Source organism: Myxine glutinosa, chromosome 11, assembly GCF_964187855.1.
Source record: "Myxine glutinosa chromosome 11, kmMyxGlut1.1, whole genome shotgun sequence".
NCBI classification, from domain to species: domain Eukaryota; kingdom Metazoa; phylum Chordata; class Myxini; order Myxiniformes; family Myxinidae; genus Myxine; species Myxine glutinosa.
In genome coordinates, this window is record NC_136271.1 from 137,672,157 (window position 1) to 137,695,526 (window position 23,370).

Genomic DNA, 23,370 nt, shown 5'->3' on the forward strand with positions numbered 1-23,370 from the left:
TGCTCTTTTCTCCCCCCCCCCCCCCCCCCTTTACTCTGTCCCCCTCACTTCATCCCTCATCCTCTCCTCCTCTCTCCCTCCACCCCACTCCCACACTCTCCCCCTTTCCTCCTCCCTCTTTCCTCTCTCATCATCCACCTCCCCTAATCACTCTCGCTAGAAACGGTTATTAAAATGAGTTTTGCCTTGAAATGAAAATGAGTTTTGTTTTGCCTGAAATAACAATATCTGTATGAATTTTTTTCCACTTTTTTGCAACCAAGCCTTAAACCATTTTCTTCACGATGAAAAATGAAATTGGATATCGAATGAGAGTTAAAATAGAGCTGTGAGAGAGTCAGAAAGTGCGAGATTTACAAAAGAGGCACATGAAACCTCAGATCCATACGGAGTATAGAAATATGGCGGTGGTAAAATATAAATTGTGGGTGGAGTCAGGCAATTCAACCAATGGGTGGAAATCGCACACATGCATGGACAGACAGACACATGGCTCCATTTATAGTATAAATATTTAACTGTGCTGTTGATTTTGCCAATTTTGAGTAGCAGTTTTCTCTACTATGAAGTTTTTATAGCTTTCATCAGTGTAGTTTGGACACTGTTGGTTCGTGGGTGCTATGTAGAAGTTGCCGGTTGTGAATTGAATACTCATTTTTTAAATTGAATGGAGGGTAAAGGAAGCTAGGTTTTTGTGTGTGTGTTTACCAGCGGGGCCACTGGCATTAGCCCAGCAAGTACTGGCAGAAGACAATGAACCATTCTTCGTTTTAAACAGTGATGTGATTTGTGACTTCCCTTTTGAGCAGCTCATCTCCTTTCATCAGCATCACCGACGCCAAGGCTCCATTGTCGTAAGCCAATTTTGTGATGCTAATGACTGTGCCTTTTTTTTCGACATGTTTCTTTATCAACTTTTTGCCTTCTTTATTCGCTCACATTGTTTTTTCATACATTGTCTTGAGTTTGTATGACTGTGAATTCAGTCCCATGCAACAAGTGAGCAGCACTTATCTTCACAAATATACAGTCACGTGAAAAAGTAAGTACACCCCATGTAAAGTTTTGACTTTTTCAACATATTTCAACATACAGCTATTTGATCTTCATTTCAACAATATTCATAGATAAAGGTGATATAATATAACAAATATCATGAAACATTTACATTTTGTAGTCCATTGTATAATTTAAATAAATATAAATGCAAATTTCGCATGTGGAAAAAGTAAGTACACCCCTACATTTATCACTACTTCAAATATCTAAAATTAGAATCAGGTGCACCAGCTCATGTGCAAATGATTAGAACATTGTTAGAGAGGATCTTGGAGGAATCTGTCTTATTTAAACCTCAGACATTTAGTTTGGTTTGGTCTTTGTTGTTTAAGTGTGCGGCGTCACCATGCCTAGATCAAAAGAGCTCGCTGAGGCCTTCAGAAAGAAGGTTATAGATGCCTACGAGGCTGGGAAGGGATTAAAAAAGATCTCCAAACAATTTGAAATCAATCATTCGACTGTCCGGAAGATCATCTACAAGTGGAGAAGATTTCAAACAACTGCCAACTTGTTCAGGCCAGGCCGCCCCAGCAAGTTCAGCCCGAGAGCAGACCGCAAGATGCTGAAAGAAGTCTCTAAGAACCCCAGAATGTCATCACGGGACCTACAGGTAGCGTTTGCCACTGTTGATGTCAAAGTGCACGAGTCTACCATTAGAAAGAGGCTGCACAAATTTGATCTACTTGGGAGGTGTGCCAGGAGGAAACCTTTGCTGTCCAGAAAGAACATCAGGCCAAGACTAAAGTTTGCCAATGAACACGTAGGGCAAAGACAAGCACTTCTGGAGCAATGTGCTCTGGACAGATGAGTCAAAGGTAGAGCTATTTGGCCACAGTACCAGAAGCCATGTTTGGCAAAAACCAAAGACAGCATTTGACCACAACAACCTGATACCAACTGTAAAGCATGGTGGTGGAAATATTATGGTTTGGGGCAGCTTTGCTGCATCAGGGCCTGGGCAGCTCACCATCATAGAATCCACTATTAATTTTTCCTTTTACCAAAGGGTGCTTGAGGATAATGTGAGGCCATGTGTCGGAAATTTGAAGCTCAATCGAAGGTGGACCTTGCAACATGACAATGACCCTAAACATACCAGTAAGTCCACCAAGGAATGGCTGAAAAGAAAGAAATGGAGGGTTCTGGAATGGCCAAGTCAAAGCCCGGATCTAAATCCCATCGAGATGTTGTGGGGGGATTTGAAACGAGCTGTGCATGCAAGAAACCCCTCAAACATCGCACAGCTGAAAGAATTCTGCATGGAGGAGTGGGCAAAAATTTCTCCCAGTCGATGTCAGAGACTGATAGACAGTTATAAGAAACGCCCACTTGAGGTTGTTTCCGCCAAAGGGGGCAATACCACCTATTAGAGCCAAGGGTGTATTTACTTTTTCCACATGTGAAATTTGCATTTATGTTTATTTAAATTATACAATGGACTACAAAATGTAAATGTTTCATGATATTTGTTATATTATATCACCTTTATCTATCAATATTGTTGAAATGAAGATCAAATAGCTGTATGTTGAAAAAGTCAAAACTTTACATGGGGTGTACTTACTTTTTCACGTGACTGCATTTAATGGATAACATGCATTGTTTGTGTTGTGATAGTTTCATTTCAAATAACATTTTCCAGCTAATATGGTTAAGGGGGCATTACACCATTGAAGGCAAAAAAAAAACATTTTTTTACAAATATACAAATGCATCAATTAAAATGTTTGTTTCCTAGTATTGTATATATGTACCAAGTTTGAACGTAAATGGACTTGTCATAGAGAAGATATAAGCTCCCCATTACACTGAACACAGTAAAAACAACACTGAATCACAGTAATGCACTTTTTGATAAAATGTCTTGATTGAAAATATGCAAAACTATATATGTACATGTTGCTTGATATATGAACATTACATTGGTATACATTACATAGCATTATATTATGCATGGTTACCATGGTAACCAGATGCATACAAATGATGAATTACCACTTTACAGCTTATATCTTCTCTATGACAAGTCCATTTACGTTCAAACTTGGTACATCTATCTATAATTCCAGTAATCTCTGTATGTGTGTGTGTATGTGTGTGTGTATGTCTGTGACCGCTGTTTCTCGACAACCACGGGTCCGATATACTTGAAACTTGCCAGGTATATTGCTGGGGACCTGAGGATGTGCCTTTTCAAGGTTTCATATTAATCGGACAAGTAGTTACCGAGCTATGGCGATTTAGCCGTTCGCCGTTCGCTTTGGCTTTGCGAATGGACCGAACCATTTCATGTAAATAGAGGGGGGGGGGGTTCTACCGTACTCGCAAGCCGTTCGCTTTGGACCAAACCATTTCATGTAAATAGAGGGGGGGGGATTGTCACCGTACTCGCAAGCCGTTCGCTTTGGCTTTGCGAATGGACCAAACCATTTCATGTAAATAGAGGGGGGGGGGGGATATAATTTTAGATATATATATAGTACGGGCATGCCCTAGTATATACAATACTAGGAAACAAACATTTTAATTGATGCATTTGTATATTTGTAAAAAAAATGGTTTTTTTTTTGCCTTCAATGGTATAATGCCCCCTTAAGTTGTTCGAATAATGCCAGGGGAATGGTAAAATCATTTTATATGGGCCTATTGAAACATCCTGATGATGATCTTGGAACAGTTTAAGAAATCTCCCTTATATTTACGAGAGTTCTCCATATTAAGTGGAAAGGCTGGCTGTAAGTCACTTGTGCGATGCAGAATTACTCACAAGTTTCAGTTATTGGAATTTCATCTTCAAGAAAATAACAGTATTAAGGGAAATGAACTTTTATTGATAGACATTTCTATGCCTCCGTTGACGAAGTTGCCGGAGGCATTATGTTTTCAGGTTGTCCGTCTGGCTGTCCTTCCATCCATGATAGGTTTTCGTTACCGCGATAATTTGAGAACGGCTGAAGGGATCTTAGTCAAACTTGGTGCAGGTACACTACATGATCAAAAGTATGCGGACACCCCTTCTAATTAGTGGATTCGGCTGTTTCAGCCATACCTATTGCTGACAGGTATATATAATCAAGCACACAGCCATGCAATCTCCATAGACAAACATTGGCAGTAGAATGGGCCATACTGAAGAGGTCAGTGACTTTCAACGTGGCACCGTCATAGGATGACACCTTTCCAACAAGTCAGTTCGTCAAATTTCTGCCCTGCTAGAGGTGCTCCAGTCAAAGTGCTGTTATTGTGAAGTGGAAATGTCGAGGAGCAACAACAGCTCAGCCGTGAAGTGGTAGGCCACACAAGTTCACAGAACGGGATGGCAGAATGCTGATGCGTGTAGCATGTAATAATTGTCTGTCCTCGGTTGCAACGCTCACTATCGAGTTCCAAACTGCCCCTGGAAGCAAGGTCAGCACAACAACTGTTCCTCGGGAGCTTCATGAAATGGGTTTCCATGGCCTAGCAGCCACACACAAGCCTAAGATCACCATGCGCAATGCCAAGCGTCAGCTGGAGTGGTGTAAAACTCTCCGCCATTCCACTCTGGAGCAGTGGAAACGCGTTCTCTGGAGTGATGAATCACGTTTCACCATCTGGCAGTCCGACGGACGAATCTGGATTTGGCAGATGCCAGGAGAACGCCTACCTGCCCGAATGCATAGTGCCAACTGTAAAGTTTGGTGGAGGAGGAATAATGGTCTGGGGCTGTTTTCCATGGTTCGGGTTAGGCCCCTTGGTTCCATTGTAGGGAAATCTTAACGCTTGCCTTCGTCTCCTGGAAAGCAAAACCAACGGAAGGAAATCTCATTTCCTTTCACAAAGTCCGGAACAAGTGTGTGTCCACCATCAGGAGAGCCAGGAAACAATATCTCTCCGTTCTCAAGGCCGAACTCTCTTATCTGTCTTCCTCTTCCAAATCCTGGTGGCATCTGGTCAAATCTGTTTCTGGTGTTTGTTCCCCCTCCATCCCCTCCCTCACCTCAAACGGCTACACAGCTGACTCCGCACGTGAAAAAGCTGAATGCCTCAACTCTTTGTTTGCCTCTAAATCTTGTGTCCCAAACCCATCCCTCTCTGTACCCACCGTACCCAGTCGTACCCAGCTGCTCCTGGACTCTGTGTCCTTTCCTCCTGACAAGGTGGAAAGGTTTCTGTCAACCCTCGACTCTGATTCTGCAACTGGACCTGACGGCATCAGCCCACGGGTCCTAAAATCCTGTTCTTTCGCTCTTTCACTCCCTCTCTCTCTGTTCTTTTCACCCTCTTTTGCTCAAGGTCAACTGCCATCTGCTTGGAAATCAGCCAACATCACCGCTTTGCACAAAAAAGGTGCAAAAACAGATCCTAGCAACTACAGACAAATCAGCCTTCTCCCAATTATCAGCAAAGTCATGGAATCCATCATTGTTTCGGATATGCAATCTTTCCTCTTCTCCAATGGCTTGATCTCTGATCATCAATTTGGTTTCAGACCAGGTCACTCTACTCTGGACATGCTGCTTCTGCTGTCTCAACAATGGATGGAGGTCCTCAATGCCAAACAGGAAATTAGAGCTGTCTCCCTCGATATATCACGTGTCCTCGATACGGTCTGGCACCCCGCTCTGCTCACCAAACTCTCCTCCTTTGGTTTCCATGGAAATCTACACGCATGGCTGGCGGACTTCCTCTCTAGTCGTCGTCAACGTGTGGCCCTGAATGGGTTTCTCTCATCTCCTCTTACTGTTCAGGCTGGAGTTCTCCAAGGCAGTGTTCTGGGCCCTGTGCTTTTTCTGGTCTTCATCAATGATCTCTCCGACTCTCTTGAAAATCCTCTCTATCTCTTTGCTGATGACTCCACTCTCTGCCGCTTCATCCCTCATCCCTCAGATCGGCAGTCTGCAGCCTCCTCTCTCTCTGCAGACTTAGACAAAATCACTGACTGGGCAAACAAGTGGAACATGTCTTTCAATCCTGACAAATCTCACTCTCTTACGATGTCTCTCCGAAAAGACCGACTGGACAACCCTTCCATCCACTTTCTGAATAATCCTCTCCAAGAAGTTCTGTCACTCAAGCTTTTGGGTCTCACTATCTGCCATGATCTTTCCTGGGAAAACCACATTTCAAATCTGGCCTCCAAAGCCAGTCGCCGACTGGGCATCCTCCATCGTGCGAAGTCCTTCCTTGGCACACCTGAGCTCCTCACCACATACAAGGCCTTCATCCGCAGCTCAATGGAATACTGCTCTCCCCTCTGGGCTGGTGCTCCTGCCTCACACCTAGCTCGTCTTCACGCTGTTGAAACCAAAGCGTTCAGAATCATTGGAATCTCCCGTGATGAAGCTACCTCCGAGGGCCTTTCACTTACTCACCCTCAGGCAGGTTGGTGGTCTTTGTCTTCTACCGACTCCTCTCCGGCCTTGCTCCTCCAGCTCTCTCTGGGCTCTGTCCCCCAAATATTCCTAAAGGTCGCACAAGATCTGCCAGCAACCCTCTTATGGTTAAATTGCCAAAATCAAGACTCTCTGCTCACCTTTACTCTTTCATTTCTCTTTTCTCCCGCCTCTGGAACAGACTCCCCCACTCACTTCAATACCCCTCCTCCCTCCAGGTCTTTAAAACAGCTGTTCACCACCATCTCTTATCTTCCCCCATCCAAAACCTTGATCTGTTCTACCCCCGCTAATTTCACCCCAAAGCCTCTTTTTTGAAATACCAACTTCTTTCCTGGAAGTCCTTGGTGTCCTTGTGTTTGTACTTCTCCCACCCCACCCAAGTTTATACTTCCCACGCCGCCTCCCCACAAGCCCTCTCCCTCCCACACATTCCTGATGTCCCTCACAAATGTTGTGTTTATGTGCTTCCCCTTCTCTCCCCATCTTGTCTACCGCTCCCCTTTTTATACACTTTGTTTGTTTGTCTGTTTGATTTGTTTGTGTGATAAATGTTAGCTCTTTCACGAGCCTTGATTATGTATATAAAAAAAAAAAAAAAATCAAAAGTTATGTATAATGATGTAAATATTAACTCATTAGACTTTGGGGTCAAAGTCAAAGTCTGTAATAGGTCTATAACTTGATTACAGCTGAAGTGATCTAATTCAAACTTGGTACAGATATGTATAATGATGTAAAGATTAACCGATTAGACTTTGGGGTCAAGATGTCAAAGGTCAGAGGTCATGTCAGGTAAAAATTTGATAACTTGAGAACTGCTGAATGAATTTAAAGCAAACTTGGTACAAGTATTATAATAATGTAATAATGTGGGTGGAGGCATATTGGTCGACCTCCTGACGTCGACGAGCGTTGTTCTAGTTGTAGCATGTATTGCTTTGTGGAAAATAAGCTAGTGACCAAGTTGACTAACAACTGCATCACATACCTGCCATATAATGATGAAAATCATATGATCGACTGCGACGCCATCTCGTGCCACCCACTAGTTTGCTACCTGCTGTGTGACCCTCATTCAATATTTTCATGTGACTGTCAAAACTTTATTCTGGATCCTAATTCCTGGGAATGAATATTAGTTACTATGAATTATTCGTGTGAGCACAGCTTGAGTCTAACATTGAGGAAGATGGCATAATGGGTATCGTATGTGATGAAATGAACTCAATTATATGTAACAAGTGAAGAGAAGAGAAGAGAAGAAAGATTATGAGTGTGCTGTGGTGAAATTGTCATCTAAGTTACGACCCTGGTGTTATTCTACTCATTGCCACTACGCAGCTCCTTCGCGGCTCCTATAAAGAGACTGCCGTTCAGTGCAGAAGGTAGTTCTGTGCCATGTAATTCTGTAGCATCTCCGGGCTTCCGTAGAATGGTAAGGATTCTGCATTGTGCGCTGCATGCTCGCTTGAATAGATATCATCTGTATGTACCTGTATGTACCTGAAGTAATTCTAATACTATGATTGCTGGTTCTCCCATTAGATGCTGTCTGAGATCGATCATGATTAAACTCAGCTCTGAGACAATGTTGTATCTCTGATTATTACAACGTGTGCATTCCAGAAGGATGGCTAGATGCTAGCGGGATCGGTCACATTGTGAACTAGTTCAGCTTTGGACATGATGCAAGACTGTGTTATACAGTGGACCTTGTGTATACTATTACTTATAGTTTATAATAAGGAGCCTCTACCATCCAAGTAGCTCTCAATTTTGCTTGACTGGTGTACATTTTTAAAGCAACAACAAACTTGCACCAATTAACAGCCCAGGTATGACAGTACAGAAGAGCACAACATATTCCATGGCTCTGGGGGCCTTTGGGATTTTCTTTTCAAATAATTATAGTTTGTATTAATTTGCCCTTTTTTACTAGCCGTTACTAGTTTAACTAGAAGTTAGGAGTGGAGGAATGGTTGATCAGAGTAGTGATGTCAATGTACAAAAGAGCGCGCACAGCTGTAAGGACGAAGGACGGGAACAGTGGTGAGTGTGAGGTGAAGGTGGAAGTGCATCAGGGGTTGGTACTAAGTCCACTACTATTTGTAGCTGTGATGGAGGTACTGGCTCGGAACGTAAAGGAGGGTTTACCGTGGGAGTTGTTGAATGCAGATGATCTGTTGGTGATTGCAGAAAGTATGGATGGACTGAAGGAGAAGATGAACAAGTGGAAGGAATGTGTGGAGACGAAAGGTCTGAAGGTGAATATCGGAAAAACAAAGGTGATGGCAAGTGGTAAAGCACGTGGTGAGGTGGAAAGAACTGGGAATTGGCCATGTGCTATGTGCAGGAAGGGTGTCGGAGTGAACTCAATTCAATCTACAATGTGCACTGAGTGGGTTCATCAAAAATGTAGTGGTTTGAGAGAGTCATTAACCAGTGTGGCAGCGACATTCAAATGTAAGGTGTGCACAGAGGGAGCTGCAGATGGAGGAAATGTTGAGTTAGATCTTGGAGACGGCGTGAAGCTGGAAGGTGTGAAAACATTTTGTTACCTAGGAGACATGCTGAATGGAGAAGGTGGATCAGACTCGGCAACTGTTGCTAGAGTGAGATGTGCATGGAAGAAGTTTCAGGAACTGACTGGTGTGCTGATGATGAGGGGAGTGTCGTTGAAGCTGAAGGGAAAGGTGTATGCTGCATGTGTGAGAAGTGTTATGATTTATGGGAGCGAGACATGGGAAATGAACATCGAGCAGCAACGAAGGCCTGAAAGGGTGGAAATGCGAATGGTTCGGTGGATGTGTGGAGTATCATTGAGAGAGAGGAAGGATGAAAGTGACTGGTTGAGAAGAGTGATGGAAATGAATGTGGAAGGAAGTAGAGGACTGGGAAGACCGAGAAAGACTTGGCTAAAGATGGTCGAAGAAGAAATGCGAGCAAGGGGGTTAACAAGGGGAGATGCAGAAAATAGGGCAAAATGTAGAAAATTGTCATGGGGACCGCAAGGCTAACCCCCGCTCATGCAGGGAAAATGGCCTTAAAATGCTTGTTGTTGTTGTTGTTGTTACTAGCTGTTATGTTTTATTTACATATTTACATAGACACCACAAAATAACCGGCAATTGACTTGGTTTATATTTTGGTAGAAATTCATTTCGAGGATATTCATTTGTTTTGTGTCGATGAAAACTTGCTTGTTTCCATGCTCTCATATCTGTCTAATTAGGGATTTGTACTATATTTTAAATATGGCAAAGATTGTGTGTCTGTTCCTTATGGAATTGAAAATAGCTTGGCCGACCTCCACCAAATTTTGCATTCGTCCTCCGGGTACCCAGGGTCAGGTCATTGGCATTAAATAACCTCCCAACCCTCCCCCACCCCTGCTACTGTGAGGAGCCAACTAGAGATTTTTGGCTGTGCACGTGGTTTATGCTGGAGGGAGCAGGCAGGCATTGTGGGTGGGAAATGTTGCCAATTCTGAAAACAAATCTCCTCGCTCCCAGAGGGATCAGGTATTGATTAGTACCTTTAAAATCTGGTTAGTTTTTTTCAACTCCACTGTCAGATAATATTTCAGATTGACCATTAGAATATCATACTTGCAGATTTGTGAAGTGTTGTGTAACCCAGAAGACAAGCGCTTAATGAAACTTTATTTACTTGCTGTGGGGTCCTGCAGGTGACACGGGTGGAGGAGCCTTCTAAATATGGTGTGGTGATGTGTGATGCTGACACTGGCTGCATACAACGTTTTGTGGAGAAACCCCAGGTCTTCGTTTCTAACAAGATCAATGCCGGAATGTACATGCTCAACCCAAGTGTGCTGGACCGCATTCAGGTGGGTCAAAACCCTTACATTGAGCATATTCATGTATGTGAGTGGTGTTGTCTGGTTTGCATTACTTTTATGTTAAACTAGTGAAGGGACCCGGTGAAATGACAATTAGTAAATAGTGAATGTGAGTATTTGTTGATGTACACCAAGGTTCTGTTGTTGACATATTGCTGACCTTGTTCTGCCTTGTAGTCAGGATGCAAGTTTAGGTTTATTAATGTTGTGATGAGATCAATGTTTATGTGGATGTGGCCTGTACAAAAATACATGTTTGACGTCTGATTTGTTCGTTGGCCTTGAAGCTGAGATTGTTTGAATTGTTGCAGGAGTGCTTCTCGGAGAATTATATTATTTGGCAAATCAGCGATATTGTGAATAGCCATGGTAACTGATGCTGTGAAATTGTGTTGCTTGTGATAAAGTGACATCGTTCGTCATGGGAAAACACTCTTTGTTCCAGGTGAAGGCCAAATATTTGTAGTGTTTCTCCTTGGGCCTTATTTATTGTCATGGCAACACACAACACAACATGCATTTTAACGCCATTTTCCCTGCTAGAGCGGGGGTTAGCCAACCAGCGGGGGTTACCAGAATTGTCATGGCAAATTCTGGTGAAATTGGGAAATGGCGACGACGTAGCTTAAATGGCATAGTAATAATTTTTGGACACAGTTTTGAGATGATGTAGCGACGCAACAAGTGACTTGTCAAAAGAAACTTAACAAAAAACACTCGCCAATTTAACGCACAATGTATGGTTGAAAGTGATGAATATTTTTGTTTTGTTCATAGCAGTTTAGACAGTTGTAGTAAATAATTTGTTTGCATGTGTAAAACAGCTGCTGATTTAGCAAGATGGGTGGCATGCAGGAGGATCACGCCTGTTTTTTAAGAATAAGAATAAGAAGAAGAAGAAGAAGATGAAATAGAAGATATAAGATTGACTGCCTGATCATAAATAAGCAAAGTCATAAATGCATGTACGTACATTAGGAAAACTAGTTGTGTAGCATTTACGTGATGGATATACATCAGGATGTCTCTGTCAGGACCATCGCCAAGGAGTGATTAACCATTAAGAATTTAATGTACAAATATTACACGCCAAATATATTATATTTTACCCTGCTATTGTGCATTTATGACCATGTTATAAAGTAATTTATTTTGCAAAATACTTAATAGCTTGGACTCTAAATGATAATTGGTGGTTAAAATTGAGTGTTATGTCCCTTATTGGATGGACAGACTAGCAGCTGCTGCAAAGGGCACAATATATTTGATCTGTTGAACCCAAAATCGAATCAGTTCCTCTTTGTATTACAGCACGCACTTGTGGCAAGTTTGGTTGAAATCTATTCAGTGGTTCACAAGTCATCCTGGTCATAAAAATGATAATGTACTAACGTAGGCACAGACAGACAGCCGGACAGACAACCCAACAACTTAATGCCTCCAGCATTCGAGCTTGGTATTGGCTTAGCGGTTAGGGTGCAGGCTTGGGATCCTAGGATCCTGAGTTCGAATTCCGGTCAATCGCTGAATTAACGCCAGGGGGTTGACTCAGTTTGTCATCCTTCTGAGGTCGGCAAATTGAGTACCAGCTTGCTGGGATGAATGATCCCGGTGTGTACCCCGATTTAGAATAGGTATACAGTATCCCTGCGCATCGTAAGAGGGGACCAAGGGTTGGTGTCAGGAAGGGCATCCGGCCATAAAAAAACATTGCCTCAAACAGGGAACCATGATTGTCATGGGGCCCGCAGGGCTATCCCCTGCTCTAGCGGGGAGAAAATGGCCTTAAAGCGATCCATTCATTCATTCATTCATTCATTCATTCGACTGCGGAGGCATAAAAATAATGCCTCAAAATGCTGTTCCCTACTCCTTGCATCAACAGCTCATAACAGCACTTTTTATACACTATGTGGCAATACTGTGCATTCCACACTTACTCTCGGTCTTGTTCAAGGATGTTTAATTTAGATGCTTAACAATATATCTACAAATAGTATACAGTCACGTGAAAAAGTAAGTACACCCCATGTAAGTTTTGTCTTTTTCAACATATTTCAACATACAGCTATTTGATCTTCATTTCAACAATATTGACAGATAAAGGTGATATAATATAACAAATATCATGAAACATTTACATTTTGTAGTCCATTGTATAATTTAAATAAACATAAATGCAAATTTCGCATGTGGAAAAAGTAAGTACACCCCTACATTTATCACTACTTCAAATACCTAAAATTAGAATCAGGTGCACCAGCTCAGGTGCAAATGATTAGAACATCATTAGAGAGGATCTTAGAGGAACCTGTCTTATTTAATAATAATAATAATAATTCATTTATTTTGTATAGCGCTTTTCCAGAAGCCCAAAGGCGCTTTGACAGAGTGGAAAACATAATGCATAACAATACATGAAAACAACAATTGCAAAAAGACAAGAATCAAGAAAACAAACAGCAGCGATATACGGCATATATATAAGACAAGAATCAAAAAGACAAGACAAGAATCAATAGGGAAATATTTAAAGCAAAAGGAGGGAGAAGGAGAAGAGATAGTCAGGGGTTAAATGCTGTGGGTTGAATGTTGAATGCAGCGTTGAACAGGTGGGTCTTTAGTGATGTTTTGAATGTGGTGAGTGAGGAGGAGTCTCTGATGGTGTGAGGTAGTGAGTTCCAGAGGGTGGGAGCAGCAATGGAGAAGGCCCTGTCCCCCCAGGATCTGAATTTGGTCCGGATGGAGGGGGTCAGGAGGTTGGTACCAGCAGAGCGGAGGTTGCGGGTGGGAGTGTGTCTGGAGAGGAGGTCAGCCAGGTAGGATGGGGCCAGGTTATGGAGGGCTTTGTATGTCAAGAGGAGGATTTTGTACTGGATTCTCTGGGGGATGGGGAGCCAGTGAAGCTTGTAAAGGACGGGGGTGATGTGGTCACGGGTCCGGGAATGAGTGAGTAGACGGGCAGCGGAGTTCTGAATGTATTGGAGTTTATTGGTGATTTTTGAGGGTGAACCATAGAGGAGGCTATTGCAGTAGTCCAGACGGGAGGTGATGAAGGCGTGGATGAGGGTTTCTGCAGCCGTGGAGGAGAGGGATGAGCGGAGCCGGGCAATGTTTTTCAGGTGAAAGAAGGCTGACTTTGTGATCTGTTTAGTGTATTTGTCGAAGGAAAGGGTTTGGTCAAAGATGACGCCAAGATTCCGGATGTGAGGGGAGGTGGATACTGGGATACCGTCGATGTTGAGGGCAAAGTTATGGGTGGATTTTGTGAGCGTTTTTGGGCCAATGATGATTATTTCAGATTTATCACAGTTAAGCTTGAGGAAGTTGATTTGAAGCCAGGATTTTATTTCAGTGATGCAGTTTGTCAGGATAGAGTGGGTGTCGGTGGAGACGGACTTGGTGGAGATGAAAAGCTGGATGTCATCAGCGAAGCAGTGGAATTGGAGACCATGACGGCGGATTAAGTGACCGAGCGGGGACAGGTAAAGGATGAAGAGGAGGGGGCCAAGAACTGAACCTTGGGGGACACCTTGGGGGAGGGGAGCAGTGGGGGATTTGCAGTTATTGATGGAGATGAACTGGCATCTGTCAGAGAGGTATGATTTAATCCAAGAGAGGGCAGTGCCGGTGACGTTAAAGGTGGATTCAAGTCGGGTGAGGAGGATAGTGTGATCGATGGTGTCAAAGGCAGCGCTGAGGTCGAGGAGGACGAGAATGTTGAGGTTGCCAGCGTCAGAGGAGAGGAGAAGGTCGTTGGTGATTTTGAGGAGAGCAGTTTCAGTACTGTGGTTGGAGCGGAATCCGGATTGGAATGTTTCATACAAGTTATTGGCAGAGAGATGATGTTTGAGTTGAGTGGCTACAGCGCGTTCCAAAACTTTTGACAGAAAGGGTAGGTTGGAGATGGGTCTGAAGTTGTTTAGGGTGTCAGGGTTTAGACCAGGTTTTTTTAGAATGGGGGTAACAGCAGCAATTTTGAGGGAAGGTGGGACGATGCCTGTAGACAGGGAGGAGTTTATTGTTGCAATGATAAGTGGAGAGAGAGCAGGGAGGGAGGCTTTGACAAAGCTGGAGGGGATGGGGTCAAGAGTGCAGGTGGCAGTTTTCATTCCTATGAGGAGTTCAGAGAGGTCAGTAGGAGAGATTGGGGAGAACCGAGACAGGGGATGGCAGGACAAGGGGGGGCAGGTGGTTGGAGGGGGAGCGGGTGCGGCGGTGGTCAAGCTGTTGTAGATGTTGTCAATTTTGCGTTGGAAGAAAGAGAGGAAGGAGATGCAGTTGTCTACTGTGAATGACTGGGTGGTGGTGTTCAGGGCGCGGAGGAGTTTGTTTATTGTCGAGAAGAGTGCTTTTGGGTTTCCGGAGCCAGAGTGGATAATTTGAGAGTAGTAGGCAGAGCGGGCGCGGGAGAGGGCATCTTTGTAGTGTTGTATGTGGTCCTTGTAGGCTTGGGAGTGAACTGTGAGACCCGTTTTATTGCGGAGTCTTTCAAGTTGGCGAGCACGAGTTTTCATCAGGTGGAGTTCAGGGGTAAACCAGGGAGCAGAATGGGTGAAAGAAACTGTTTTGGTTTTTACAGGCGCAAGCTGGTCAAGGCAGGAGGAGAGAGTGTGGTTGTAGTAGTCAGTGAGGTCGGAAGGGGTGTGGAGGTCAATGAAGGGAGAAGTGGACATTTTTTCAGAGAGGGTGGATGAGAATGAGGTAGGTGAAAGAGCGTTTAGCTTACGGAAGTTGATTGTGCGATAATGCCTTGGTGTTGGGGCGGGGATGTTGATGGTCAGAGTGATGGCTAAGTGGTCAGAGAGGGTGAGGTCGGAGCCATAGAGATGGTGCAAATTTAATCCAGTGGAGCAGACAAGGTCCAAAATGTGACCACGGATATGGGTAGGAAAGTCGACATGTTGAGTGAGGTTAAAGCAGGTGAGTAAATCAGTGAAGTCAGTGGAGTCCATGTGGATATTGAAATCACCAAGGAGGAGGATTGAGGGGGAGAGGGAACATAGCTGGGTCAGAAAGTAGGAGAAGTCAGACAGGAATGATGGGTGTGGTTTGGGAGGGCGGTAGACGACAGCCATGACTGACTGCGTGTGACCAGAGAGTTTTAAAGCCAGGTGTTCAAATGATGGAGCAGATGAGATGGAGATGAGGTTGGTCTTGATGTCTTGACGGTGGATAACGGCAATTCCACCACCTCGGCCCTCCGAGCGTGGTTTATTGACGTAGGAATATCCACTGGGTGTGGTGAGGTTGAGTGTGTAGTAGTCCAGAGGTTGTTGCCAGGTTTCGGTGAGACAGAGAAAGTCCAGTTTGTTATCCAGGATGTATTCGTTCAGGATGAGGCATTTATTGTTGAGGGACCGGGTGTTGAACAGGGTGAGCTTGATGTTGTTTTGAACAGCAGGGATGAATTCAGGTGATTTAGCCAGGGTTCGTAGGCAAGAGGTGCGATCGTGTGGGTTGCTGTGACCAGGTGCGCTGGGACGAAGAGTGAGAGTGCGCTGAGCCGACCAGAGGACGGGGATGGAGTGACCTGATTGCGAATAAACAAACTTGCGACCGGAGCCACGGTGAATGTACCTGGGTCGTCGGAGGAGTCCATTTGATTTGATGGCAGAGATGCATGATGGGGTGGAGCGGGTATTGAGCAGAAGAAGCCTTGCGGCGGAGTACTTCAGAGCCATGCCAGGCAGGAGCGAAGGGACGAGTACGAGGCCAAGGTCGAGGAGGCAAAGCGGCAAACGCAGCGGCAAACGCAGCGGCAAACGCAGCGGCAAACGACTGCAGCCGCTAATCAAGACCACAGCGGCAAACAAGGCCACCGGCAAACAAGGCCACGGCCACAAACAACGGGAGCGGGCCTTTCGAATTCCGTATTCCGTACCATCAAAAGCAGATTCCGTTATCCAGCCGGAGAACACGCGGCACGTGCGGGTGTGAAAAGGCAGGACAGGTGTGAGATGTCAGGTCAGAAAGGTAGAAGCGGACCCTGTACATCCATCCAGTCGGAGAAGCGGCGAATATGCAACGCCAGCGTCCTCTCGCAACCGAACCCGGAAGTGATATTTAAACCTCAGACATTTAGTTTGGTTTGCTCTTTGTTGTTGAAGTGTGCGGCATCACCATGCCTAGATCAAAAGAGCTCTCTGAGGCCTTCAGAAAGAAGGTTATAGATGCCTACGAGTCTGGGAAGGGATTTAAAAAGATCTCCAAACAATTTGAAATCAATCATTCGACTGTCCGGAAGATCATCTACAAGTGGAGAAGATTCCAAACAACTTCCAACTTGTTCAGGCCAGGCCGCCCCAGCAAGTTCAGCCCGAGAGCAGACCGCAAGATGCTGAAAGAAGTCTCTAAGAACCCCAGAATATCATCACGGGACCTACAGGTAGCGTTTGCCACTGTTGATGTCAAAGTGCATGAGTCTACCATTAGAAAGAGGCTGCACAAATTTGATCTACATGGGAGGTGTGCCAGGAGGAAACCTTTGCTGTCCAGAAAGAACATCAGGGCAAGAATAAAGTTTGCCAATGAACACCTTGGCAAAGATCAGCACTTCTGGAACAATGTGCTCTGGACAGATGAGTCAAATGTGGAGCTATTTGGCCACAGTACCAGAAGACATGTTTGGCGAAAACCAAAGACAGCATTTGACCACAAGAACCTGATACCAACTGTAAAGCATGGTGATGGAAATATGGTTTGGGGCAGCTTTGCTGCATCAGGGCCTGGGCAGCTCACCATCATATGAATTTTTCATTGTACCAGAGGGTGCTCGAGGATAATGTGAGGCCATCTGTCGGAAAGTTGACGCTCAACCCAAGGTGGACCTTGCAACATGACAATGACCCTAAACATACCAGTAAATCCACCAAGGAATGGCTGAAAAGAAAGAAATGGAGGGTTCTGGAATGGCCAAGTCAAAGCCCGGATCTAAATCCCATCGAGATGTTGTGGGGGGATTTGAAACGAGCTGTGCATGCAAGAAACCCCTCAAACATCGCACAGCTGAAAGAATTCTGCATGGAGGAGTGGGCAAAATTTCTCCCAGTCGATGTCAGAGACTGGTAGACAGTTATAAGAAACGTCAACTTGAGGTTGTTTCTGCAAAAGGGGGCAATACCACCTATTAGAGCCAAGGGTGTGCTTACTTTTTCCACATGCGAAATTTGCATTTATGTTTATTTAAATTATACAATGGACTACAAAATGTAAATTGTTCATGATATTTGTTATATTATATCACCGTTATCTATCAATATTGTTGAAATGAAGATCAAATAGCTGTGTGTTGAAATATGTTGAAAAAGTCAAAACTTTACATGGGGTGTATTAACTTTTTCACGTGACAGTATATGTATGGAGATGTCATGGTCGAAAAAGTCAGGATCAGTTTCGAGATAGAATGCTGTAAGGCATTTTAAGAAGGCAGGGAAACAGAGAAACGAGAAAAGGTACAAAAGGCTCATCCTGAGAGCATGCTGCCAAACTGCATTCTTTGTGGCCAGTCACCTGGCTTCACTTTATCCTGCATACCACTTGCATAAATGTCTGGAGTTTAAAGGTGTCCTTCGTCTCCAGAAGCATAGAATCCAGTACCCTTCTTTCTCCTCCCTCCTGTTGTGTTTGGTGTGTTAAAAAAAAGAATTGGATTAAAAAACTTTGACTCCATTTGACAATTGATATGTCCAGTGGCGTTGCCAGTTTCCCTCTTAATAATACAGACCACCTCGCATCCACATGCTGAATACGCATTATAATTAATTGTATGTTGAGCCTGGTGTTGGCTTAATGGTTAAAGTGGTTGGCTTATAGATCTTCGGGTCTTGAGTTTGAGGCCCTGTCATGCAATTATATAACACGAGGTGGGTTGACCCAGCCTCTAATCCTTCCGAGGTCGGCAAAATGAGTACCAGATTACTGGAAACAGGGGGTACCACATCAGCGGCACAGCTGCGCTCCCAGCAATGATGCAACCAGCCACAGGCTGCATACGAAATAATCATTAATTGTATGTTTATGTTTCAGTCTTTAGTACATTTGTGTAAACCTTTATATACAGTAAAACCTTAAATATCGCAGGTTTGAATATTGTGGTTTTGAGCAATTGTGGGACCCTGATTTGACCTCTTTGTGTACCGATTTAGTTATCGGCAGGGCTTCATTTCAACCTATCGCGCTTTTTGAGCTGAGTTGTGAATGATCTCGCACCACGAGCCTTTTGTTGTTTCTCATGCAGAGTTTGAAATTTGAAGATGATTTGCATATCAGGCCAGTTAATTCAACCACCAATTATTTTTGAGGTTAACGTCGGCCAAAATGTCAACATAGGCCAAAGGTCAACAACTTATTTTAGGGATTTCGCAAGTATTGTGCTATGCACGACATATTTCTTGTTTGTCTGTCTGTGAACAGGATATCTCAAAAGTTGTGGATGGATTCAGATAAAATTTGGTGGAGAGGTTAGGTGTATGACAAGGATGAAATGATTAGATTTGGGTGAAATTCTGAATAAGATAATTTTAAAAGTGATTCTTCATTCCCATTGAGAGATGGGGCCAAAAACGATATGTAGCGTGATGTTTAAAAAATTGTGGACGAGTTGTGAAAAAACTATGTGGATGCATTGGCTAGGCAACAATAACCAGTCGATTCGATTTTGGTTCAGGTCCGGATCCAGATCCGGCCTATCGGTGGGATGCAAAACTTAAACTGTTCAGCCTGGTGGAGGTATGCCCTCTACCGATTGTCGTTGAAGTTGTAAATGCTTTTGCGTATATTTAGCGTTAATATGGTGTAATATCGTAATTGTAATTTTTCTTCACGAAATGAACATAGAATAGACGTACTTATTTTTTTGTTTGTTTATTCACGCACTCATTCATTTATTCATATTTTTATTTATCCATCCATTTATCTTTTCACCTTTTAAGGCAACAATGTTTCTACCCATGCAAATTTCCTGTGTTTAATCATTTTTGAATTGCATTCAGTTGCGACCAACATCTATTGAAAAGGAGATATTTCCTGCAATGGCTCAAGATGGAGAACTTTATGCTTTGGAGCTTCAAGGTGAGTGTTTAAGCTGAAATACTCGATCAAGTGTTTCCTTTTACATAATGAGAGTTATCAGGTGCATTTATTCAGCCCAGTTCTATTATCACTAAGTTGGGAGTGCACACGTTTGCCTTCAAGTTTTTCTTTTACAGATACCAGCTACTCATTTTATTCTGGTTAGTCAGTTTGTATTTGTAGATTCAGGCTGGGTAATTGTTGTTTTTCTTTTTAGCAAAGCACCATTATGTTTGGGGATGGGGTGCCCGGGGTACCTTGTTTGAGTGCAGGATTCTGGATGGACATTGGCCAGCCCAAGGACTTCTTGACGGGCATGTGCATGTACCTGCATGCACTGCGACGTACTGCACCAGAGAAGCTGCTACAAAGTTCTTGCACTGTAGGAGACGTCCTTGTGGTGTGTTTGGTTCAAGAGGAATAATTAATGCACATTATTGCTGCTTCAAATTAGAATGTAGGAGCAATTCCCACAAAGGATATATACTGTTATCACATAGTCCTAAGTGGTGAAGGAGTTTAAGGGTTGTTTAGTTGCCATGACTTGACCAGTTTTCTAAAAATATGCGACTCAATCTTTCTTTATGAAAGTTATGAACGTGATAACAGAAACATTCTTTCGGCTCATGGTCTGCTGGGATCTCATCATAATTTCTTCATTTATTTGTTGTCGTCATTTCTCTCATCTGTTCATATGCCTGTGTTTTTGTATATACAAGATCAGGTCTCGTGGCAGAGCTACAGCAGAATGGAAGGGAATAAAATGGAAAGGGCGAAACACCAGCAGCAGAGTAGAAGTGAGAGTGAGATGAATGGGAAGGGAAGGAGTCGAGGGATATGTGGGGGTGAACAAGCTGCGCACAAGCTGAATGAAACGCAGCAAGAAGGAGAAAGCGGGGATAAAACATAAAAGGACCAAAACAATTGATAACTAACAAATGAAAAGAGGTGAGGGAGGAGGTGAACACATAGGGGCAATACCCCTGGTGCTCACCTGGTCGAATAAACTATACTGCACTGACTAAAGGTATTTTAAATCGATTTCAATGGTTGCTAGAAGACAGCGCAGCATGTGGAATCATACTAACATAATCATAAGACTTTAAATAAACAAACAAACAAACAAAAAATACCTATTTTGGGGGGCAACCACCCCCCCACCCCCCCTCCTCCCACCCTGTGTACCTCCTCAGACCCAAATATTTCCAATGCCTTGAACAAACATTGGTACATCACGGATGATGAAGGTTGTTTTGATGAACTTTCATCAAAATTGTTTGTGTAGGTTCTGAGAAAAAAGCAAATACCTTTTTTGGGGGCAAGCATAGGGGGGGCATTTTTGGGGGCATTTTTGGCATCGACCACTTTAGACCCCGATTTTTTTTAATGCCAGGAACAAACTTTGGTGCATCACGGGTGGTGAAGGTTGTGGTCAAGTTTCATGAAAATAGTGTGCATAATTTCAGAGAAAAAAGCAAATTCCTATTTTGGGGGAGAGGGGGGGGGGGCAAACCTGGATCCACGTTGACCCCCGGTAAACCCCCTTAGACCCCGATCTTTTCTAATGCCGTGAACAAACTTTAGTCACAACACAGCAAATATCATTTGTGCCAAATTTGGTCACAGTCCCTTCAGTGGTTTCGGAGAAGAAGTTTCAAGTGTGGACGTACTGACTGACGGACGACGCACCATCGCATAAGCTCCCCTGAACTTTGTTCCAGGTGAGCTAAAAATCACAATAATGTGGAAAAAGGAGTGCTTTGGAATGTGGTAATTTAGAGGTAGAAAAAATCATGAGTAATGGTGACCTGAGTTAGTGATGAACAGCTGTGTTGAAGCCCGGGAGGGAAGAACGGGACTGAACAAACTGGGGAACTTGGTTCCACAGGTGAGAGAAAAGACGCACAGAAAGAGCAGAGGGTGCAATATCAGTGAGGAGGCGGTAGAAGACAGAGAGACCACCGGCCTGTCTGTAATGGGAAAGTGATAGGCCCATGTTGGCAGAGAGGGAGATGTAAATGGAGTCATGCCTGTTTGGAGGATGGTACAGCACACAGACAAATAGGAGGTGGTAGCGGAGAGGAAAGTGCAGCCATAGGTACTAATGGGGGTTCGGAGGGGGGGGGGGGGGGGGATGGCTGTATTAGGAGTTCTTGAGATAAACTGCAACTCCAACGTTGACTTAATAATACATTTTGGTTTGGGTGAGAAGAAACCAAGCTTGTGATTTAGCAATATTTAATTCAAATTGATCATAATCTTCAAAAACTTGTGATCACAATAACCCAAAGTAAACTATACACGAGTACGTAGATCATATGAAGTCTTATAGTAGCTATTCCATCACATTTACCAATCAAATCCAGTTGATGACTCATTGTCAGGTGCTCATCATCATTAACATCAGGTATTCTTCTGTACACATCCATAAAGCTAAAAGGCCACTTTTGTACTGCAGAATACAGATCTGTCAGGTTTAACTGTTATCTTACACAAAATGGCTAAAACTTCAGTAGCAGATCACAATAGAATTGTGTTTCTGCATAAAGAAGGAACATCATCGAGTGAAATAGCTCGTATCACCCAATATTCAAGGCATGGTATCCGAAGCATAATCAAGAAGTACAGAGAAACACCATCTGTAATTGATAAACCCAGGACTGGAAGACCCCAAGATCTGTCTGACAAAGATGAGCAGGACTGAGGACAATATCCTTAAGGAATAGAAAGAAGACAAGCGATGAATTGACAACAGAACTGGCAGAAGGCTCAGGTGTTGTTGTCCATTCATCAAAAGCATGAAGGTCACTTTTGAAATCAGGACTTAAAGGATGTTTTGCAGAAAGAAAAACTTTGTTGAGAAAGAGGAACAAGATTAAAAGGCTAAAATGTACACAAGAACACAGAAACTGGGCTATGGAAAAGGTGCTTTGGACAGAGGAGTCAGTTTTATTTATTTGGATGTAATCGAACACGGTATGTGAGACAAAGAAGAACTGAAACTAAAGAGCTTTGTGTAAAGCCAACAATTAAGCATGGGGGAGGTTCAATTCAAGTTTGGGGGTGCTCAGTTCCTCAAATGGTGTTGGAAAATTGCTGGTATATTGACTGCAGCAAGGTATAAACGAATTTTTATCCACCATGCTATCCCGAGTAGTGCAACACTTATTGATCTGAACTTCATCTTCCAGCAAGATAATGGTCCAAAACGCTCAGCTGGAATAATTAAAACTTGTATGCAAATGAAGGATGAAGCCAGAATCCTTCAACACATGGAATGGTCTCCTCAAAGCCCAAATCTCAAAATCATTGAAGCTACGTAGTGTGTTCAAAAAGTATCCGACCTTTATTTTTCGTGCGTAAAAAAAAAAGAAGCTAGGGAGGCGTTGATCGGTGCACGTATGTAGGCGATCCTAATGCACACGCATGAATTTTTTCCCACCTGCAGAAGCTGTCATTGGACGACAGACCGCCGATGAGTGAGGACATGTAAGTGAGCGCCGTCGGATTTTCGTTTTTGACAAAATGACGGAAAAACTTGAACAACGCTACTGCATCAAATTTTGTGTTTTTTGGCCTCGGGGATGTTGGATGCTTCCATTGTGATGACTGCAACTTGGTTTCTGGGTCGTACCCATAAACCCAGGACTCATCGCCAGTGATCACTGTGTTGAGGAAGCTGGGATCGCTGTTCACAGTCTCCAGCATGTCCTGTGCGATCTCCAAACGGAGTTGCTTCTGCTCAATCGTTAGCAGCTTTGGTACGAACTTCGTTGAGATTCTCCTGAAGCCCAAATCCTCCTTCATAATGGAATGAACGGTGTTGAATCTTGCGGATCGTTTCCACTTGGGAATCGCCAAGCTTTACACAAAATTTGATGCAGTAGCATTGTTCAAAATTTTCCGTCATTTTGTCAAAAACGAAAATCCGACGGCGCTCACTTACATGTCCTCACTCATCGGCGGTCTGCCATCGAATGACAGCTTCTGCAGGTGGGAAAA

The 23,370-nt window shown here is 43.6% G+C and overlaps 1 protein-coding gene across 1 annotated transcript in view; it reads left to right on the forward strand.

Annotated features, from left to right (window-relative positions):
- GMPPB (GDP-mannose pyrophosphorylase B) overlaps positions 1 to 23,370 on the forward strand; it is a gene marked incomplete in the record, with an annotated part of 77,263 nt that overhangs the window by 43,674 nt on the left and 10,219 nt on the right. The window contains 4 exon segments of the mRNA XM_078765907.1: positions 712 to 854; positions 10,126 to 10,284; positions 19,290 to 19,368; positions 19,641 to 19,768. Coding sequence (XP_078622033.1) covers positions 712 to 854; positions 10,126 to 10,284; positions 19,290 to 19,368; positions 19,641 to 19,768 — 509 coding nt within the window.